The sequence below is a fragment of the Amia ocellicauda genome, chromosome 7 (genome assembly GCF_036373705.1).
Source record: "Amia ocellicauda isolate fAmiCal2 chromosome 7, fAmiCal2.hap1, whole genome shotgun sequence".
NCBI lineage: Eukaryota > Metazoa > Chordata > Actinopteri > Amiiformes > Amiidae > Amia > Amia ocellicauda.
Genome location: NC_089856.1, coordinates 30,971,463 through 30,995,417, shown reverse-complemented (window position 1 = coordinate 30,995,417; position 23,955 = coordinate 30,971,463). Strand labels below are relative to the sequence as shown.

At 37.3% G+C, this 23,955-nt stretch overlaps 1 protein-coding gene across 1 annotated transcript; it reads right to left on the bottom strand.

The window, feature by feature from the left end:
- Positions 1 to 474: 474 nt before the first annotated feature.
- On the bottom strand, positions 475 to 23,405 carry slco2a1 (solute carrier organic anion transporter family, member 2A1). The gene is made up of 14 exons (XM_066709157.1): positions 23,226 to 23,405; positions 15,228 to 15,365; positions 13,762 to 13,924; positions 12,891 to 13,127; positions 12,562 to 12,660; positions 12,118 to 12,266; positions 11,033 to 11,108; positions 8,903 to 9,067; positions 8,280 to 8,478; positions 6,829 to 6,988; positions 6,080 to 6,249; positions 5,116 to 5,180; positions 2,596 to 2,719; positions 475 to 2,389 (listed from the first exon to the last, which is right to left on the bottom strand). Exons 1-14 carry the CDS (start codon positions 23,292 to 23,294, stop codon positions 2,269 to 2,271), a joined length of 1,935 nt encoding a protein of 644 aa, XP_066565254.1. The 5' UTR covers positions 23,295 to 23,405; the 3' UTR covers positions 475 to 2,268.
- Between the last annotated feature and the right edge of the window lie 550 nt (positions 23,406 to 23,955).

The window sequence follows — 23,955 nt, the reverse complement described above, 5'->3', positions numbered from 1 at the left end:
AGATGACCTTAGATGTGAGTTGGATATAAATAGCAGCCCTGTCTATGGCTGCTGATTGTAGGCTGGACAGTCTCCAGTGCGGCTTGTGTTTTGGTATTGCTCATATAGTCTTGTAACACTTGAGCCTGACAGTTTCATAGTGTTCTCATCTCAAGTGCCTTCACTCAGAACCCCTGAAGGCCCTTCTCATTCCTGTTATTCTGTTAACATCTTAACCAAACTAATACAAACAATGGCAAACTCTAGGCCCTGCACTTGAATGCATGTGCACATAATGTGAATGTGCATGTATGTAGGATTATTTTCCACCCTAGAATTGCATAATTCAATAATAGTTTTGGAAATCAGATTAGATTTGCAAGGAACCAAAAAAAGACTTTTAAATAAACAATGAGGTCACAATAGATTCACAACGACTATAATTATAGTTTGATATTGCCCTTTCAAGGTAAATAAGCAGGAAGGTGGAGAAGATCAACGTACAAACTCAGTTTATTGTGGTTATGAAACTTGACAAAGTGAAAAATACGAGAACAGGCGATATCCTGAGGTAAGAAGTAAAATGCTTTTGTATCTTTCTGAATGTTGTCATTGATATACTTTTAAATAGCTTACCTAGTATACTAAGCATTTTTTGCATGTGGCTCTGAAAAAAGAGACTTATGAAAAAGGCATAAACAGGTCATGTATTCCATCAAAACTCTTTAAGATATAAATGTTCGATGCTGAACTCTGTAACAGGATTTGTAACATGATTTGTGTTCTTACTGGGAATTTAAATCCAGAAGTGCTGCAGTGAAATGTCTAAATTAAAAAATTAAAAAATCCTATATAAAAAAATAATAATTTAAAGGTGAGCCATATCTTTCTCATATAGAATTTAAGTACTCTGAGGCAATAGGTGAAATTCTCAAAATGTACAACTAATACACGCGAAGAAGGCCATTAATTAAGTGTGTATTTGTCAATTCCCCCCCCCCCCCCCCCATGATCTTCTTTGTATGTCATAGACAGATGGTTTTATTTGTGCAAATGGATTTAGAGTAATTGTCTTTGGGCAAATGCGTTTGAGAATGCAAACCAAAGGACAAACAATAGGTCCATGCCCACATTTAAGGGGTAGGTGTTGTTGGCAATACTTGTCCTCTGCTGAGGATCAAACAGCATGGGTGAAAAATCACATGGTGCAAGTGTCATTGCAAATTATGTCAATAAGGCATAATTGTATTTTACTCTGGCACAAATAGTTTGAGACTGTTTAATTTATCAACCAGGACAGTCAGATGTTTTCAAGCTATCAGTTTAATATACAATATTTTTCCTTTGAGAGGTGAATGGCTCCAATTAAGCGTTTATGAATCATAATTCTGTAGGTACATATATGAAGTTCCTTAATGAGATTTACTCACTTAGAGTGTACCCATTTTGCTCAAACCTTTTATCAAGAGTTCTCGTTTCTGTCTTAGTTGGGGTCTAGGACATCTTGTGTCTCTGCAGGCCAGGTAGTCACAATCACGATTTCATAGTGCCTTTCAGCTTGAAAATCTAATTTTTCCAAGAAGGTATTGTTATACTAAACACAAAATATCTGTTTTTAAGATATCCATGTTTATATATGATTTACAATTTAAATTGAAAGCTGGCAAGCAAAATATAACATATACAACCTGATTCATACAATTATAACAGGGGTAAATATGAACTCACTTCATTTATGTTGGCTTACTATGTGATCTCACATTTGAAATATGTTTCAATCAAGAAACCAGTGTTCAGTGATTCCCCACACCATACAAAATACTTCTCTCAATAGATTCAGTGCAATACAAGAAACATGTAAAATGTACAAACAGTTAATTATGTACATCTCAACAGCAAAAACAAAACAAAACATAATGTAGATGAGAACAAACTCAAAATAAGGCCTTTTATGTTTCATGTATGTTTTTTTCCATATGTACATGAAGCAGTAGAGGTGGGAACTTTCCATATATGAACAACAACAAATTATCGAGATAGCCAGCTACCCCCTGAAGTGAAGGAGAAGGGCCTGCTAAAATGTCACTGCTGTGAGGTATCCTAGGTGCCATCGGTAAGTGCTGGAGTGGTTTTGGTTTTCTTTACATGTTCTCCTCTCTTTAGGGAAGTGGCATTTTGTGAGGTAAGAGTTATAGTGCATTGTCACTTCAACAAAACTCCAAATAAAGCTGACAAACACAAAGTTTAGTCTCCCTTTTCAATGCAGTGGAAGTGGGGGCAGTGTCCGCTTCACACAGGTCCTTCGGATTTCTTCTGGAAACTGTACTGATTGGTGCGCTGTACTTTCCAACTAACCAAGCCGAGCAGGAAAATCCCCATCGCTTTAAATCCAATTTGGAGGCCCAGGTATCTATAGAGCAGTGAAACAGAAGATGGCATTGAAGGTACTTTAAAAAGAGACGCAATAATTGGAGATTACATTTTAGAACTTGTGAGTAAAGAATTTTTCTGATGATCTCTCCACGTAGGTATCGTTTCTGCAGACAAACACGTGGACTACAGTTTGAGAACCTTAGTCTTAAAAATCTTAACAAATCGTGTGGGAAATGCACCTACCTCCCCCTAAGGAGGTCATTGTCGTAGTAAGTGCAGGCCCCAAGCTTCTTTGCACACAGCTCTTTCCACTTGATACAGGTAGAATCAATGATCACACCAAATATGGCTGGAGCTGGCAGCCAAGCTGGGGACATCAAGAGAAACAAATTAAGTGAAAAAGACATCACTGACACATTTATGTTATGTATATGTATCCTCAGAAACATTTATAGCCAATCAATCTGTGGAAATCAGTTAACCATAAAATATAGTTCAGTACTGCACTTTTTATTAGATTTCTGCTTCGTTGTACAAGCAGGTAACCATCATTTCTATGCTACAGCAGCCTACATCTGTTTTTTTCAATCCTTGCTATAGCTCTTGATGCTATGTTCTCCTCCATAGTGTTCAATCTGAACTGACTGTAGCTAGGGGGTGCTATTAGACTGCATTATAACACCAGATACATACAAAACAAAGAACGATTTGTATCTATTAGTGGTTTTCTTTGCAGCCTGTTTTCACATACTATGATGCCTTCAATCGCCTGGGTGATAACATGTCGGTAAAGAAATCAAACATCCTTCAGCTGCTTAAAGTTAAAGAACAGCAGTGAAAATAAAGTACCTAAAACAATTAAAACAATTAAAAGGAAACATCCATCTTACACAGCTCTTTGTTAGTGGGTTGCCATACCATGTTGTTGCTATTTTTGCAGGGGTTTCTTATATATATATATATATATACAGTACTGTGCAAAAGTTTTAGGCAGGTGTGAATAAATTCAGTAAAGTAAGAATGCTTTCAAAAACAGACATGTTAATAGATTATATTTATCAATTAACAAAATGCAAAGTGAGTGAACAGAAGAAAAATCTACATCAAATCTACAGCATCAATTCTTCTAGGTACACTTGCACACAGTTTTTGAAGGAACTCGACAGGTAGGTTGGCCCAAACATCTTGGAGAACTAACCACAGTTCTTCTGTGGATTTAGGCAGCCTCAGTTGCTTCTCTCTCTTCATGTAATCCCAGACAGACTCAATGATGTTGAGATCAGGGCTCTGTGGGGGCCATACCATCACTTCCAGGACTCCTTGTTCTTCTTTATGCCGAAGATAGCTCTTAATGACTTCCGCTGTATGTCTGGGGTCGTTGTCATGCAGCAGAATACATTTGGGGCCAATCAGATGCCTCCCTGATGGTATTGCATGATGAATAAGTATCTGCCTGTACTTGCATTGAGGAGACCATTAATTGTGACCAAATCCCCAACTCCATTTGCAGAAATGCAGCCCCAAACTTGCAACCTCCACCATGGTTCACTGTTGCCTGCAGACACTCATTCGTGTACCGCTCTCCAGCCCTTCAGTGAACAAACTGCTTCTGCTACAGCCAAATATTTCAAATTTTGACTCATCAGTCCAGAGCACCTGCTGCCATTTTTCTTCACGCCAGTTTCTGTGTTTTCGTGCATAGTTTTTGAATCACTTGGTCTTGTTTCCACGTCGGAGGTATGGCTTTTTGGGCGCAAGTCTTCCATGATGGTCACTTCTCTGGACAGTAGATGGATGTACCAGGGTCCCACTGTTTTCTGCCAATTCTGAGCTGATGGCACTGCTGGACATCTTCCGATTGCGAAGGGAAGTAAGCATGATGTGTCTTTCATCTGCTGCAGTAAGTTTCCTTGGCCGACCACTGCATCTACGGTCCTCAACGTTCCCCGTTTCTTTGTACTTCTTCAAAAGAGCTTGGCCAGCACATCTGGAAACCCCTGTCTGCCTTGAAGTGTCTGCCTGGGAGAGACCTTGCTGATGCAGTATAACTAGCTTGTGTCTTGTTGCTGTGCTCAGTCTTGCCATGCTGTATGACTTTTGACAGTAAACTATCTTCAGCAACCTCACCTTGTTAGGTGAGTTTGGCTGTCCCTCACACAGTTTTATTCCTCCTACACAGCTGTTTCTGTTTCAGTGAATGATTGTATTTCAACCTACATAATGAATTGATGATCATTAGCACCCGTTTGGTATAGTTGTTTATTCATACACCTGACTATATGCCTACAAAATCTCTGAATTTGTGCAAGTGTACCTAGAAGAATTGATGCTGTTTTGAAGGCAAAGGGTGGTCACAACAAATATGGATTTTAGATTGTATTTCTGTTCACTCACTTTGCATTTAGTTACTTGATAAATATAATCTATTAACATGTCTATTTTTGAAAGCATTCTTAATTTACAGCATTTTTTCCACACCTGCCTAAAACTTTTGCACAGTACTTTATATATATATATATATATATATATATATATATATATATATATATATATATATATATATATATATATATATATATATACTCATATAGCTCACACAGATATTATAGAAACTCCTCACTAAGATATGATACAGAGGTCAATATGTTTATGTCACTCCTAATCAGCTTAATCTCCTTGTTTATTCCACAAACTTTCCAAAAAGCAATGAAAATATTGCAAATTCACTCTGGAATCCAGACCTTAAAATTACCTGTCACTTACCGAGTACTCTCATGAGCAAGAACTGTATTCCTATGGCAAAAGATTTCTCGTCTTGGGGTACACTCCTAGGACAGATACAAAAGATAGCATAGGTAAAAGTTAAACATGACATTACATCATGTGCAGTTTTCATTAATTTAGAATACATTGATTTTGAATAATCTAAACAAGGAAAACCCTCTATTTAAAAATAAGTATTTAAAATAACACAACAGGGGGAATAAATCCAAGGGCCGGATTAAATAAAAACTTTGACCCACCCGCTAATAGAAAACTACAGAATTGTACTAATTTGCAGCTTCATTTTTAGTAAGATGACACTTTCTTCTAATCATAAATGTAACCGCTATGATGAACAGGTTTGTAGTTTTGATTTAATCCAGCCCCAAGTCTTGTGGACTGTTTCCAAATACATTTCTAATATGTGTAACAAATGTATTCATAGATGATAAGATTCTGTTCAATATTTGTCTTTCAAACATTGAGAAGGTCATACATAAAGGACTGGGTTTCCTTCCTTAATTTTGTTTCTCCTTTAAATTACATTGATGCTATTGATGTCTCACACACCCTCATTTAAGTTTACATTACCAGATCACATGTATGTCAGTTGCATCCAAAAACACATCTGCTAACTCTTGGCTTAGTGCTTTGAGAATATCTTGTTAATGTACATTCACTAACGACTTACAAATAGGGTGTCCTTTAGGTGTCATTTGTGCATTTTATTGCAGTTATTTTAGGCTTCCTCCCCAAGCCTTTAAAGTTTCAATCATATTAATTAAAATTGATTAATGCAACACAAAGACATTACTTTTTAGGTATTTAAAGATTAGCAAGTATTATTATGCATTTAAGTAAATTGACGAAAAGCATATGATGTGTTGGGGAGTCTCAGAAAATGAAAATTCAAGAAAGGCCAAAATGTAAAGGTATGAGAAAACTTTAAAAGCAAAGACCTTACCTCAGAACCATCATGTACAGGGGGTTATGAGAGAGACTGGCAATGAAGCCAGCAAAGGAAATTAGACATATGACGGGGAGGAGGAAGTGGGAGCAGCTGATGGTACAGGCCCCTGGGCGTGCCACGCCAGGTCTCCCCCCTCCAAGGATGCAACTGCAGCCAGAGTAGTTCTGTGTAGGGGGAAGAGAACATTTGAACACTGGCAAATGCATGGACTACATCTCTTTCTCTTGACCCTTTTTATTTTTAATTGGGGTAGTTTTAAGTAGCAAGCAATAGTTTTTGTTTATTTTACCTAGTCCTGCTTGAAATTTAAGGACTAATCATGTGTTCCGTAAGTGATAAACACTATGGATTAGTCAAATAAATCAAAAATAGTTCACTGAACCTCAATAGTGTTTACCCAGGGGGAAAAAAGGATGATCTTCCTTCTGATTGTACACTTAATTTGCATAAACAATTATTTAAAAAAAATGTATTGTGTGGTTTGACTGGAAAATGAATTAGATGACTCAACTGCATGTTATCTTAATCTGGTGATTGACATGTTGTGTTACCAATTGAATTCCAGGTGTGCATGCTGTATATGGAAAAACCAAGAGGAATGTTACCAGTGAACCACACAGTAGAAATAGAAGAAAAAAAGGGCCATTCCTTATAAGACATGCCCATCTCCAATTCAGGGTTTCACAAGGTCGCAAAGCAAAATGATCGGAAATCCATTGCTTTCTGAAATAATTCACACTCACCTGAACCCTGATGGGCTGGGATCCCACAGAATAGTTTTTACATCCAGCGTGGCAGGGTGATAAGTATTCAATGTTATCTGAGCCACAGATCGGATGGAAGGCGTTATCTGGACAGGAACAGCCAGAGTTGCACTGTGATCGCAAGTCCAGGCTCTGGGAGCTGCCAATGAAAGCACAAAGTCACTGGATCGTTATTTTTTGACAGTGATCTCAACCATACATGACATATGCTAGCTTTTACATGCACTGTGTGAAGGTCCATTCCTTTGAATTGCTCTTTTTTGTATTTAAGGGTTAAAAATTCCCTTTCACTTTTTTTCAATCACTACAACATGATCCTGGTATAGCCCTCTGATAAGAAAATTACTTTCTAATGTGACATCAATAACTATTCTCATAGTCATTATAAGCTCATCATTCATATCTACTGTTATTTATTGTTTCAGTCTTGACCTCTTACAAACAGAAGTCAGACTGGACAAGTCCCTGAAAATTGGGTGTTGATAACTTCAGAACAAAAAGTATTTTTTCCACAAAAACTGTATTGTTCCACAACTTAATCTGACTTGGCATTGAGACTTTTGTTTCCTATAAGAGCTGTTGCTAGATATATGAACTTTAAGAGTATCTCATGTCCAATTTTCTAACATGGATGTCAAACAATGAGGAAACTTTGACAGTTCATTGGCAGGAATAGAATTCCCTCCTGTTATATAAATACTGTATATACAAAACATGCTGTGTCTGTATAGCCTATACACAGCCTTTAAAAGTATTCTATATATTTACATTTTACTCTCTTCTTCTATTTCTATTAAAAATTAAGTTCAAAGCATTTTAAATAAGCCATATATTAAAGGAATGTCCAACATTCTGTCCTAAGAAAGGACAATATCAGTCTTATCCCACTACAGCAATATATTTATCTTCCCTTCAGAGAGTCAAGTTCATCAACATTATAATATATTCAACAGCAGGGAATGCAAATACTTCTGCTCTCCAAATCTATTTCAAAATAGATGATACAGTTTGTAACTCTGCTAACTCAAACTAACTAAATAAGGTAAACTCTCATACATTATTATCAGGTCTGGGCACAAAATGTCAGATTTTACCCTATACTGGGACAAAAATGCGGAGAATTGGACTGTTTGTTCTTTCCCGTTTCCTCTGACATGCAAACAGCAACAAACAAAACATGTATTTCTTTACTGATGCTTTTCAGCTGTGTTCACCACGGAAAGCCTCTCTGGGAGATGAAGACTGATTTAAACGGATCGCTCTGCCAGAAGGATGCACTGACAGAAGTTCAAGAAAATAAATAAATGTCCGACAATTAATTCCAAATATTTTGTTCAGCTGATATTTGTAGCAACAGAACCAGGCCTGAGAGGGTGTCTGCCTCTTCCATACACTAGAAGAAAGCAGGAAGAGGAAGCATGGGAGCTGACCTGCTGGTGTACCGGGTGTTAATTCCTGCTACTTGTTGTGTGGAGCAGCCCATGAAGAACAGAGGGATACATGACAGGATGGAGATAAGCAGCATGGCAATGGAAAACCGGGGGATCACTTTTAGCGACAGACCCATGCGCTTCATGATGATCCCTCCCAACAGCATCCCCACCGCTGCAGAAGGCAGGTTAATGGCGCCTGGGATTGAAAACAAATAACACATATAAGTCAGTGCAAAATATATTACTGGTTCCTCTGATAGTTCTCCCAACAAACCCAACAATGAGTGAAATTTCAAAGTCATGTCCAGTGACTTGTACAGCTGCCACAAATTTGAGCTTTCTAGGAATCTCACTGTACTTAACTACAAGTCAAGATGTCAATCACAAAAATCTTAGATTCGAAGATGTTTCTGATTTAAAACTAGCTACTGGAAAAGCTCTGAGCAATTGTGTTGGCCACTTCGAGTGAAGAAGCTGGCGGCATTTCACAAAGCTTTCAACTCACGGGCTACAAAGCACGCTGTGTTAAAATCAAGCCGCTCTTACATGTGGTGCCAAATGAAGAGAGTGCTTTCGCTGGAGAGGATCATCATAGAAATAAAAGGCCCATCTTCACTCACCAATGAGGAGGTTGGCGAAGGAGGCCGTGGTTCCATATTGCCTTTCCAGGAACTTGTTCAGGAAAGTGGCAAGGCCAGCGATCACGGACGAGAAGCAGCACTGCGCCAGCACCACCAGCAGGAACAGGGGATTCAACAGGAGTCTCACAAACAGACGTGGGAACTCTGGAAAGAGAACAATGACGCATACAGTTCCGTCATTTCTATCAGGAACAGTTATAATGTCAGGAGCAACTGGAGCATTTTTTCCCATAATTTAATGTATCTGGGGATTGGCAGAAAAAGGCAGCCATGTAAATTAAAAGCATCAATACAACTCTCATTGAATGTAGAGATCTGTGCAGTGTTGTTTCAGAGTTACCAGAGTTGGAAGGAGCTAGATATTGTGGGAGGGGGAATAGAAAGGATCACACGATAAGATAAAAACCGTAGTAAATATCAGTGTGATTTATTGTTTCAGACCAAGGTTTTATAATGTCCAATGTAATATTCATCTATGTTACAGTAAGTTAACATTTATCAGTCAGAGGTTTCTGCAAAATAACTATAAATGTCATTCTCTTTCTATTGCAACTTACTGGATATCCAAGATATCTATTACAAGCCTTTTCTTAGAAATTGAACTCATTCCCTCAAGGCCTTTCCAGGACTTAATTTCTGCTGAAGAGTTTAGACATTTCTTAGGAGCAATGATATTCTATGCGGCCTATTTAAATCTACTTAAAGAAGTGGTTGATAAACATATTCTGTGTACCTGATTTTCCATTTAAACATAAGTTAATTCCAAGATATTGTAGTCATCTGTCATGCATTACCACAACTAACCTTACTGTGGTGGTGGTAAGATCTGGCTAATATACAGTGCATCCGGAAAGTATTCACAGCGCTTCACTTTTTCCACATTTTGTTATGTTACAGCCTTATTCCAAAATAGATTAAATTCATTATTTTCCTCAAATTCTACAAACAATACTCCATAATGACAACGTGAAAGAAGTTTGTTTTAAATCTTTGCAAATGTATTAAAAATAAAAAACAAAAAATGCACATGTACATAAGTATTCACAGCCTTTGCTCAGGGATGGTATTGGATGGTATTGGCCAGGTGATGAGCGGTGCCTGGTTTCCTCCAGACATGACGTTTGCCATTCAGGCCAAAGTGTTCAATCTTTGTTTCATCAGACCAGAGAATTTTGTTTCTCATGGTCTGAGAGTCCTTCAGGTGCCTTTTGGCAGACTCCAGGCGGGCTGTCATGTGCCTTTTACTGAGGAGTGGCTTCCATCTGGCCACTTTACCATACAGGCCTGATTGGTGGAGTGCTGCAGAGATGGTTGTTCTTCTGGAAGGTTCTCCTCTCTCCACAGAGACACGCTGGAGCTCTGTCAGAGTGACCATCGGGTTCTTGGTCACCTCCCTGACTAAGGCCCTTCTCCCCCCAATCGCTCAGTTTGGCCGGGCGGCCAGCTCTAGGAAGAGTCCTGGTGGTTCCAAACTTCTTCCATTTACGGATGATGGAGGCCACTGTGATCATTGGGACCTTTAATGCTGCAGAATTTTTTCTGTACCCTTCCCCAGATATGTGCCTCGATACAATCCTGTCTCGGAGGTCTACAGACAATTCCTTGGACTTCATGGCTTGGTTTGTGCTCTGACATTCACTGTTAACTGTGGGACCTTATATAGACAGGTGTGTGCCTTTCCAAATCATGTCCAATCAACTGAATTTACCACAGGTGGACTCCAATCAAGTTGTAGAAACATCAAGGATGATCAGTGGAAACAGGATGCACCTGAGCTCAATTTTGAGTGAATACTTATGTACATGTACTTCTTTCACGTTGTCATTATGGGGTATTGTTTGTAGAATTTTGAGGAAAATAATTAATTTAATCCATTTTGGAATAACGCTGTAACATAACAAAATGTGGAAAAAGTGAAGCGTTGTGAATACTTTCCAGATGCACTGTATATATACACAATTAGTCTGGAGTGGATTTATCGGAAATCAGGTACTATACTATACTTTACTATATAATTTTTAACAGCCTTATTTATCAAGATGTTTGTTTGATCTGTGTGGCACAATAATAACTATGTTCCACAACCCGCTCAGGGTGTAAAGAACTTACGCTTTAGAAAGTCACATAACGTGGCTTGGTCCTGCTTCGGGTCTTCTTTTAAAACATCGGCTTCAGCTCCATTTACCTGAGAAATAATACATTTAGGTTGAAACAACTCAGAAAATTATGGAAGCGTATTTGGGCCACGTAGGGGGTGTTTTTTTTTCTTTCTCGATGAGGGGGAGCGCGGTGGGGTTATAGTCTGAGAAAAAAGTCAGAATTTCCGAGATTGGGCCTTTTTTAAATGGATCAAATGAATGCATGCACTAATCAAGTAATATTTTGGAATTGGATGTAGCACTAATTAAATTATTTGGTTGTTGGCAGAAAATCACTATATTATTACCAGTATTAAAACTTCCAAGAGACGTTGTCGTGAACTCAGAAATACACATTTTTTTCTCAGAAGTTTTTTCACACTTATTTCTCAGAATATAACCCCCCTGCATGCCCCCTCTTTGAGAGAGAAATAAAACCCAACACTCCTTACCTGGCCCTAATGTGCTTCTGTAGAAAATACACTAATGGTCAAAACATTTGTTTTTGTCATTACTATTAAGATGTATCTTCATCAACAGATCTCCTCCCCTAAGGTAAGGCCTTATGTTGAGGAATTGAAAATTACTGTGCTTTTACTCTCTCTGTCCGAATATTTGGAAATGCCAGCAGTGCCTACCCCCAACAAAATAAAGATGCTTCTGGATGGCATCCAGCTTTCAATGAACTGAATTTTATCAGGAAAGAAAACACATTTATATTCTCTTGGATCTCAGTCAACTTTACTTCAATATTTATGATACATACAGTGTGACTCCCTCCAACAGAATTTCACCCCACCTATATAACTGACACAAATCTTTTCTTTCATGAATACCTCATCACAATTCGACTGATCAGTAACACATCATCAGACATTCACAACACATTTTTTATGCATGAAAAGTTATTTGGATGCAAAGAAAATAATAACAGGAGGTGTATTGTATATTAAGTTAAGTACAACATAATATTTTTTAACAAACATTTAATTAGTGTGATGTCACAGTCTTGTTTTCAACAAAGGCCTATGCTAAAATATATTCTAAATGACACACCTTCACCATGCTAGAGTCTCCCTGCATCTCCCGGGGGAAAAAGAAGTAGGGGATAGAGGTGAGTGCCAGGCACCCTGATGAGACCAGGAGCCCCATCCACCAGGCCCCAATCCACTGGGGGTCTGTAACTTTAAGCTCCAGCTTGCTGTCTTTTGGGAAATACAGCACGGGAAACATTTAAGTAATGAAGAAGGTATAGAGCATGAAATAAACAAAGAAAGAGAAGTATTTCACTGTAGTGCCTTTGCTTAGTGATAGGGCTAATACCTCCATCAAGTCAAAGAACATGTCATAATGATTTTATTACACACAAACTGTGGCCCTTCACTTTAGATTTAGAGTTAGTGTATACTAACAGAATATAAAAAAATACAATGTTTTTTTCATAATATTCAGTTATGTTGTGACATATCAACCATATACGGACAATATATATTTGCTTACCCAGAGTTATTTTGTCCACATCAACATAAATCCGTAACATCACTGAGCCAAGCAGGTACCCAAAGGCAGGCCCGAACACTGCCAATGCGAAGAGAATCGCTGAAGAACAAAACAAAAAATTATAAGGACTCAAATGGACATCTACAGCGCTTTAAGTATTGTGCATGCGGAGATTAGTGAGCACTCACTGACAGTAATTGGTAAACGCTTACATTAGAAAAAGGGAATGCACCATTCTAAATTGACAATAAATCTTAACTGACTCATGTTCCCCACACTTCATTAGAAGGCTTCATTCATGAAGCCATGGGATGTAGAGAGATCTTTACCAATATAAATCGGGGAATTTCCTGGTTCCGCAAAGTCGTCCACGTAGGAGAATCCGAATGGCTGGATGGGCACTGACCCAATCCCGAAGAGCAGCTGTGCGATGACCATCAGGAGCCACAAGCTGTTGGTATCACTCAGGGTCCTGGAGTCACTCTGGCCACAGGACTCAGTAGAGGAGGGGGAGGTGGCATTCGCATGTTGGAAGCACAAATCCTGGGACAAACTGCTGCCGTTTCCTATTGAAATCCAACCAACAACAGCCTTTACTAAGCACTTTTGGTTTCACACATCAAAGTTCTAAACAGGCCTATAAACTCTGTATGTCCTCTGTGCTCTATTAGGTTAAAACTAATTCGGACCTGTCTCACAGATACTTGTCAAGAAACGTCACACCTACATGATGGCTGTGCACTTATTTCACACTACAGGTCTAACCTTGCAACTGGAGGGAACTTGGGTAACAGCATGTACTTACCTGTGAAAATCACAATGTTAAGAAGATCAACTACATGCCTAGGACTTAACCCATTGCTCTCAGCTGAGCAGAGAAAAATACCACGTTTCTGCTAACCAGCACTGCACTTTTGTACTAATTACCATTCTTTTGATTGGAGGCCAAGTGCATGTTGACAGATGAATAGAAGAGCTTTACAAAAAAAAACAGAATACATTGTATAAAACTTTGAATACCACAGTGAATGCAACACTGTTCTGCAAAGTTGTCTTTAATTACCACGGGCGTATGTTTTACAAATAGAGTAACTGCAGGGCTACATTCCTCTCTTTGGGATCACTCGGTAACTAGATAGTTGTAGGTAGATACTGATCTGTAACAAAATGTACAGTAGAAAGGATACAAAGAGCTCTTACCTACAAACACAGAGGCGTATTCATAGGGTTGAGAGAGGAAGTGGGGCAGCGTCAGAATAAAAGCGCTCACTGACATGAGCACCCCCCCTAGTCCAATCAGCCGAGGTCTGTGAACACGACTCCCCATATAACTCACAAAAAGAATCAGGACCGAGTTCCCAATCTAATAAAGATACAGAAACAAAACAATTGCATAGTTGTCACAAAATATCATGTTTATGTATGTATATATCATCATCAGCAGCAGCAGCCTAAATCGATCATTTCCACTTATATCGATCAATAGCTTCTCTTTTCCATGTCAAGCCCTACAAAGTTTTTTATTTTGTCCTCCCATTTTTTTCATCTCATTCTTTTCATCTCTTGTGATCCATTCGATAGCTTCCATTGTCCATCTTTGATCTGTCCTTCTTGCAATTTTTGTCCAGCCCATTGCCGTGTTAACATTTTCAATTATGTCATGTGTCGTTTTGTTCTTGGGTCCATTCATTTCTTTTTCTATCTCTTCTTGTTATTCCAAGTATACATCTTTCCATGCTTTTTTGTGTTGTTTCCAGTTTCTTCATTTAGTGACCAGGTGCGGAGTGATTGGAGGGGCGCTTGTGGTGCAGGGTTCGAATCCCAAATGGGGAGCTCTGACCACACCAGCTACATGAGCACTGGAAGTATGCATTGATCAAATACTTTTCTCTTAGGGCAAATAGATACATTTCCTTTCAATAGTGTATTGTTTCTTCCAGATGTACACCATCCCTTCAAACTTCATATACAAAAGACAACATAGATGTGGAAACCAGATAAAATAGTGTTCTTTCATACTTAAACAGTTTGGGATGTTTAGTTGTGTTCTATTTGGAGATTGATAAAACAAATAGCAAAATTGTACTTTTAAAGCTTTTAAAAGTCATCCCACAGTCTTTAAACTTGTGCTGCATAACCATTATAACCACAGTAATGAAAAGACTCTGTGTCAAATGTGCAAAACATGTTGCTTAACTCCTATGAATCAGTCAGAAAAACAATACGAGTGAAGTGTTCCTATAAAATAATGTATATCGCAATGATCCTGAAAGACTAAAGTTTAGGGAGTACCGTTTACTTGTGATAAATGCTGTATTTCAGTAACGACAACCACATTTCAAATGATGTCACTGGCTTAACTTAACTCAAATTTAAAATCAAAATTATTTATAAAAGCAAAATCCTCCTTGAAGTTCAAAACTGGTTCAGCAGTGCACAGGAGTATCTGTTTCTCTGCCCACTGAAAGGGTTTCATGTATCCTTTCTTACAGCAATAGTCTGACCACAAACTACATGGAGTCAATCCCAATCAAAACGTTTAGTTGTTTTTTGCCAAAGTTTGGAACACATGAACATAAGTTCATGAGAACACAAGAAAGGTTACAAACGAGAGAAGCTAATTTGGACTATTTAGTGCCGTAACACTAAAATGCTCTGCACCGTACCTCATGAAAGCTGGAAATGAACCCAGAGGAGAAGCTGTTGAGCCCAAAGCGCTTCTCGATCGTGGAGATGGTGCTCTTGAGGTATGCACTGTACAGTAGTTGTGTCAATTGCAGCAGGCCATGGCAGAATACAAAAAGCTGAGGAAAAACAGGGGAAAAAAGTGCAGAATTATTATTCTACCAGTGGATTTCCCTTAAACTTCGAGCAAGCTGTTCTTCTAAGAAACATTGCATTGGGCAAACAACCAGGAGCTCAAAATAATAGAAAATGTAATAAAGGTAAACACATTAACCAGTTCAGACCATCTTAGTTGTCATATAACAGACCACATCTACACAAGTATTCCTAACAACATGCATTGGTTCATATGGAGGAATCTAGGAGTTATTGATCAGAAACAGGAATACCAGGAAATCTGGACCTGGAAGCTGGAGACGGAAAGCTCGGTGGCTCAGTATGGGGAAGCTATCTGGAATGTTTGTGTTGTGTGCGTGTGAATTTTGAAACAAGATACCAGTGTTTTTGAAAACAAAGGATTTGAGCAGGCCAGGAATCACGAGAGAAAATAACAATAAAGACAATAACATTGATAAACAAACCTGTGGTGGTAGAACATGCTATAGGAGTGCTGTATCTACATAATAGGAAATGTACAGGTCCATAGGGTGCACGGATTACAAACAGCTCACTGCAGGAGCCTGTGATTCCATTTATTTTGACATTGCGTGTGATTAATTACAAGCGCGCACACAAGCCGCTTCTATTGAAAAAAAATACTAGATTAAGCGGTTGAGTGGAAGGGAGCTGGTGTCGCTTATGAAAGCTCAAAAAGGATGGCTTTCATCACCATTGTAAATTGTTTAGATTTCTGTCCATGCACGGACACAGATGACAAGTAACAGAGGGGGTCACACAGAGTCCTTCTAGGATACAATTTCTGCTGCCTGGAAGACAGCTTCCCAGACTCAAGGTAGCTTCTAATTAGGCAGATGTTTCACCATCAACGGCCCTCTTAAACATCTCCTCTCAGTGGTGAAAGACAAAGCCGCCACATAACTAAAACGGACAGGCCAAGTGATTTGTGGATTTCTAGTTAGTGAGAAGTGGAAATATGTTGGAGAAATGTCTGGTGAACTGTGTTCAGTGATGAGTGAAGATTTTATTATAGTTCAATTAACAACATAATCTATAGTTATTATACACTGTTCCCCCGACCCACTCAAGCTAGAGAGAATGCGTCAATGTTAGAAATGTTTTCTAGTTATCCAGAATGTTCCCAAACATTTTACAAGTATTTACCCATTCCCAATATATGAATAAAATGTAGGTGTGGTGGCTGCTTTTTTTAATTTAATGAATTACGCAGAAATAAAAATCGATACACCTCATTTCACTGGAACTCCCCATGGCATAGTTTCCATTAGGTAAACACACTAAAACATGTTACCAGCTTTATCAGCAATCTCTCCATCGAGTAGAAATCTAGAAATTAAGGATGTATCTTATTTTTTGAGCCAGAGTCATGGGAAACAAAATCTACAGCTTTTCAACTAATCTGTATTGTACAGTTTTAAACCCTGTGGAAATTACATAAAGAGACCTTTTATGTCCACTAAATTTGAGCATGCAAGTTAATGCCTCAGTACCTGATGACATGCATTAAATGTGACTACACGTTTGGGTACTGTTTGGGTAATATCATACAATATAACATTATTTGGATAGTCTGAAATCTCAGGAGTCTGTTGGTAATTTTCAAATCTTTCAAAAAGACTTTTCATTATAGCCATCTAAATAGTTAAGTAATTAACCTTTTAACAGTGTCCATACTTTTATTAGGATTATCTCACCCAGGTCTGTAGTCGGATGTGTTGCTGTGTCAGCAGATACTGTCTGAGAGTTCCTTCGGAGGACTGCCAGCATCACTTGGGACTGGGACTCCACAAGAACACTTTTCAAAAAGGACTGCATGAGAGGCCAATACCCCCAGATATATTTCAAATCCGTAACACTAAATGTATTTATACTGAGATAACATGAGGCCAAAAATTCATCAGAAGGATGTTTTTTTTTCCTGTGTGTTGTTTTGACACTGTGTGGGTTATTGCAGAATTAGTATTTCAAAATTCTCTCTTTTGTGGTTTATGGTAATGGTTATGAATCTTCCGGCCAGTCTGTCTGCCTCCTGATGCTACTGTCTACTCTTCAACACACCTCTTCCAGCGGCATTTGATGAGCAAAGAAGAGCCCAAAATGACACAAGCCTATATTTTGCCCAGAGCTTTGACGCAGGTTTAATAACACGTTGTCTGATTATGCAAGGCAAGCCGAGTTCTGGTGTATTACATGTTAAGGGACTTTGCGTTATTGATTTTGTATTCAGCTCTTTGCAAATATAGGAGAGGTGACTGTTCTCTCTATGATGTCAAATGAACTTTGAATATGAACTAAAATACAAGTTCAGTAGCTTCCAAAGCAGATAACATGTAACGCAGTGTCAGGGGATTATAGCTGATAAGCCAGGCACAATACAATACATAACTAATAGGACTACAGATTTTGATCACATTTTGTCCGGAGGATGAGAGTAGAAGCTTGTTTGTTAGAAGTCTGAATGAAGATTGTACACCTCAGTTTGCAATAACTACACAAGCATATCTTTAAAGAGACCGAATTAAATGGCAATTATATTTTATATTGTTTATATTGTTACCACCAATATATTTATTCACCTAAACAAAGCATTCTCAAAAATTGGGATCAAATGTTTTCCATGCATATGATAGATTTCAAAGCAGTCTTTTCTATTGTTTCGGCTCCCCCATCCATTGTTTGTTCTGTTTGTTTGTTTTGTTTTTCTCATTTGGATGAGGGCTACAATTCATACCAGGTTTCATCCGGAAGGCTGGAGAATCAAGGGAAACTCTTTTTGATCTTATGGAAGCCCATTTCCACCACCCAAAAAATAAAAAAACAAAAGTTTATCGCTTAAGTTATCACCTCCCAGTGTGCTGGATAAGAAATGGGGCAAACGCATCCACCGCAGACTCTCACCAGCGCAGAGAAGATTTAATAATAGCACAACTCATCCAACCTGCACTTATAATGAAGTGATTATTATGATAACAAATGAAATTAAAAATAAACAGAACACAACAAACTCAAATATAGAATAAAGGATTGTGTCTGTCCCTTTGCAGATCCACAAACAGGTTCAGTATTGTAATAACATACATGTATATTAAGAGTTCAGTCAGTATAGTTAAAGCAATAATATACCCAGATACAAATCACACAAGAGCTGCAGCAATGAAGAGGGGAGATGATTCAGTTAGAGTTTGTCTTTATATAAAAATAATGGGTGTGGGGGTGTCTAAAGGGCAACATGAAATATAAAAATACATTTCCTTTTTTTTTAATGCTTCGTTGTTTAACAACCAAGTCAAAGCGAAGGACAAACATCTTTTTAAAACAATAATTTGCCTGGAATACAACCGTCCACTTCATTCCAGCGTTTGTTAACTTGAAAGCATCCCGAACTTCCTGTCCCAAGATTGTTCCCCCACAAAACAAACAAATTTCTGTATAAAAGATCCTCCACACAAAAGAGCTAGCGATGAAAGCTGTGCAGGACATGTGGCCTCATTTTTCAAAAGTGTATCTGTGCGTTTCTCATTGACAAGGCGTTGCTCCTAGAATGAGATCATTTCATTTTCACAAAAGTTCAACGCTTGGGCAGCTGAGGCCACAAAATGCCTTATGAAAAGATAATAATGTTACTGTAATGTTATGTAACAGGTGAACGCTAATGGCAAGAGTATCTAGGTGAGAAACACTAATATGGAACACAAGCTAGAGTAAATGAATACATTCCTTAGGTAGGCACTTTACTGTCGAAACAGTTTTAGTGTAAGTGAAAGGAAAACACGACTTTAGTGTGCAGAGCATACGACGCTTCATTTTCCCCTTTTGTTTTCCACCTTGCTGAGATATTAGAAATATGCACTACACCCGATGTGTACTGTAACCTGACACTTGATAAGATTTAACCGGGAAGGGAAAGAAAGACAAACAGTGTAGCAGAAGGTGCATGGAACATGGTGTGCGCAATGTGGCAAACACAAGCTTTACAATGTCAATAACGTTTGTGACTGGACTTGTATTGCGTTCGTCAGTCGACTCTGAGAAAAGATTTCAAAGTCTCTCTGGACTGTATAGTGCGAAAAAATGGAGAGCACCGCTACCTACAGATTGAAACCAGGACAATGTTTGTCAATGAACACATGGAATTATCACCACTGCCTAAGCAAAGCCCTGATTGCATAAAGTGTATAGTAGAGTATGTTTCCACTATTTTAATTGGGGATGGATTAGATCATTTTCATAAATAACATCCACTGGCATACTTCAGTGCCTGTTAAAATTCTCAAGAACTAGAGGCCTGCGCGCTAACAAGTATTTCTTAATGAAGTTATAAGGATTTTTTTTTAATACAGATCACATACTGTATCTGCTGAATCAGCGGGGATGATGTGGTTCGATGTATGCAACAGCTAGGTTCCACATAAACAGTTTTTCTAGGTCATGATTAATTGTCTATTCCCACTGCCACAGACGAGGACAAAGAATCAACATGATGAAATAAGATTATCCCAAAAGACCTGCTATTTAGTGTAGAAATAAGCGGATCTGAATGTGCAGCTTTGGCAGTAATCCAAGGTTCTGTTTTTAATATCGGGATGGTGTTTAAAGTCATAAATCGAACAAACATTTGACAGATGTAAAGTATACTAACTGCAGGTTTTACTTTCATATTGACAGTGTTTACATTTTGACAGTATATGATTTAATGGCATATTGTTATATCTATGTCACAACCGTCTTTAGATCCCTCTAAACCCTGTAAAATGATTTAACCCATTAATACTCACAATTCCACAATTAAAATGTTCCCTTCCAGTTACACGTGTGCTAAAATTAAGTAAAAACAAAAACGCATGTGAACTACTGTCTCTCTAAAAGTTTGGTTCTTCTGGTATACAGCTGTGTGATCATTTAATTAGTTTTCAGGTTGGCTGTTATACACAAAGAGACAACTGCTTATGAAACCATTTCATTGTTCTTCCTGCATGAATGTGATGGATATTGTACACCCCACCTAAACTTAATCATCATCTAATAATTCTGGGCATGAAAAAGAATTTTCCAAAAAATGACATATTTTAAATTCTAAAAAAACAGCTAGTCAGACCAGTGAGATTGGTACACAAATGAACATATAACTAAAAAATGTGGTGTGAATGGCTTACGTGCTGGCACTCCAGATACCACTATTCAAACTCTACACTTAATTGCCGATTGTAAGTGAAAAGCTTTTTTTCCAGTGAGTTATTTTAAACGTATTAATTTCCTATAAAGGTTGTTAAAACAGCTTCCAAGTGGTTATAAAAAAAACATCCAATTAAAACTGGTTTCCCGTTGGCATTTTAAATTCAAATAAAAGTAAAATGTGTAATAGTGAAAAATTGTACTATGTCAAATTTGAAATAGCTTTGGAATCTCACTCCTTTCTCAGTTTATCCACAGCTTCTTCAGTCATCCACTCTAAACCTAGTAGACTCATATAATATACGTATAGGAATATATAAGGAATGCCATAGACTCAAAAGCTTGACTTCTACACCTTGGCTGTATTTGCTGAAACACACACAACCCACAGATTACATCCTAATCAGTCATTCTTAGTCTGACAAATATCTGTAACTGCAACTATCAAAAATATAATTGAGAATAAAGCAAGATAAATGGAAGAATAAAGGACAGGGTACACACACTCCTATTTACATTATCGATCCAGAACATTTCACAAACCACAGCCCTGCCATATGCCCTAAATCTGATAAGGCTCAGTCTTATAGTTTTCCTATTCAGCAGAAAGTACAACATGTGCTGAGAATTTAGGAAATCAACTTATATTGCAAATATGAACTATCAAAAAAGGAATGATTATTTAAATAGGCTCCTGAGTTCAACTTGATTTACTGTCTGTGTAGCCGCTTTATCGCTTCTTAGTGCAATCGTCAAAGTACAGAAAACAAGGGGAAGTATGTTAATATGTTAAAGATGTTAATGAGCTCAACACTCATAAAGTGAGGGAAAACAAAACAAAGATACCAGCTACAATCGGGCATAGGGCCAGCTGGCAATGAAACACCAGTATTGAACACTGCACACCCTCCAACCCTGAACAAGTGCCAAAGGAAGCCTGTTGAATTGAGCTGGAATTATGTTGGATTGTGTGGTATGGACTAATACATTTAGGCTTTTCACTAAATAAATGAATCTGTGTAATTGAAAAGACTTACGGTACAAGCCTGTGTTTTACAGATACATTCAAGTGTAATTCAAAATCTAAGAATGAAGAAGGAGAATACACAATTCCTGTTACAGTATATACCTATATAACACAGTGACGTTGGCTTAATCATTAAAAAGACATTCCTACACTGAGATCATACTGACTCATAACTTTTAATGTGATATGCAAATAGAGGCAACAGGAAGGCATTTCAATACACCTGTAAATGCCTTGTAGATTTCTATGAGATTGTCTAAAACAATATAAGTTGTTCTTTGGGTATAAAGAACACTGGAGGTTGTCTACATAATTTGCTGTATAGTCTGTTTGTAGGTGCATCCATTTTAGACATAATACAACATAAAACCAGTTTACAAAACAAAAAAAGAAGATAAATTATTAAAGATGACAACTGCATTTAGCACTGATGCCATTTATTATAAGTCACTGGTATTGCTATTGTGGGACAAGGTTATTATCTCATTAATCTGAAATAGAAAGCCTTCTGTAATACTCATGTATGACATCAATGTACATGTGGTTGGATTGGCTTGTTGAAAACCTATGAAAAACATTTTTTATTTTTTTTTAATTGGAGCACTTCTCAGTAAACTGAAGAGCTGTGCCAAGACTAACTGAGTTATTCCAGACACAGAAATTACTCAACAGCCTGGCACAGAAAGACAGTGTACAGTGTACCAGATGAATGATATATTTGAGTTTATCCTCAAGTTCTATCACCTGAAGCACATGAACTTGATGATGTTAGATGCGAAAAGTATTAGATTTGTGGAATGGTAGAACACTGTTAGATGCCACTGTATGTGTAGGTATGTGTTTATACACACACACACATTAAAGAATGCATGGTGTAAATATGTGTTGCCTTTTAATTAATTATTTTAAAGATAACAAGAAAAAAGTTAAATAAAAGAAGCATAGACCATAGACTGCAGTAGAAGAGTACTTTTGTAAATCACTTATTATTAATAATTTATAAACTGCCAAATCATAAACTGACTAAAATAAATGTTTTTTGTTTTTGTTTTTTTGTTTTTAATAGTGTTACTAATGCAGTTTGACACTGGATCAAAACAAAAAATTAAACAATACATTATTATTATTATTATTATTATTATTATTATTACTATTATATTAATTACTTTGGGATTGTGTTAATATACAAATTGAGTTGTATTTGCATGTATTCGATTTACTATGCATCTCATAACGAGACCAAAAAAATCCTATTTAAAGGTATTAACACAATCCCATAAACCCAGGGGAAGTGAACTGTATTATAATATAATACAATACAAAAGAGATACTATTAACTGAACCTAATTAATTCGTTATTATGTAAACGTGACTATTCAGAATATACTATCAAGAGCAGCATCAACGCTGCTTTAATTTGTTTAAATTAAAGTTTTAATCATATCTAACAACTGAACGTGAGCTAATATATACAAAACACACTACACACATTGTAATATACTACGCTTTTAACACTTGCTTTTTTCGGATTCGTATACCTAAAGACAACTTAATTACGATTGTACACAGGAAAGGGAATTATTATTATTATTATTATTATTATTATTATTATTATTATTATTATTATTATTATTATTATTACCTTAATATTGCAGGAGAACAGGCATCCTCTGGCTTTGGTTTTCTTCATGTCCTTAAGCTGCATTTCCATTGTAAAAGGTGTAAATCTCCACTCCAGCTGAATTTGCTCCTTGTCACTTGTTAAAACTCTTCACATTACAACGTGTTTCTTTCTCCTCCGGTTTTATGCCTTTCCGTGATGCAATGCAGACTCTGCCCACAAAAAAAAAAAAACTCAGCCCAGCTAGATGTACATGCGTTCAATGTTTTGAGTAATGCAAGGAGAATCCCTACAAGGCTCACATCTCTCCCTCTCTCTCTCTCTCTGTAAATACATTATATAAAGACTTTTTTCAATGGACTTACTTTCTTCTACCTCTGTTTATTTGTATCAGTAGTAGTATTAAACAATTGTAAAGGTAATGGGAGGAAATAACTCAAATTCGATTTAGAAAAAGAAAAACTAAATGCAGCCATACATTCAGTAAGTATTTTTCTATACAAATAAAAAGTAAAGCTAAAGAACTGTATGACCATCAAAATTGTATAAATCGATAACAAAAATCGGTTAAGAAAACAAACTAACAAACTATATATATATGTACATATATTACCCTCACCAGGATAAGCGGTTTCGATGGATGGATGGATGGATGTACATATATTTTTATATATAAGTGCACAATCCTTAAAGCCATGATTTGACAGATCCAATGTGGCTGACGCAAAATGGTAGTCTTCACAGATTTTTC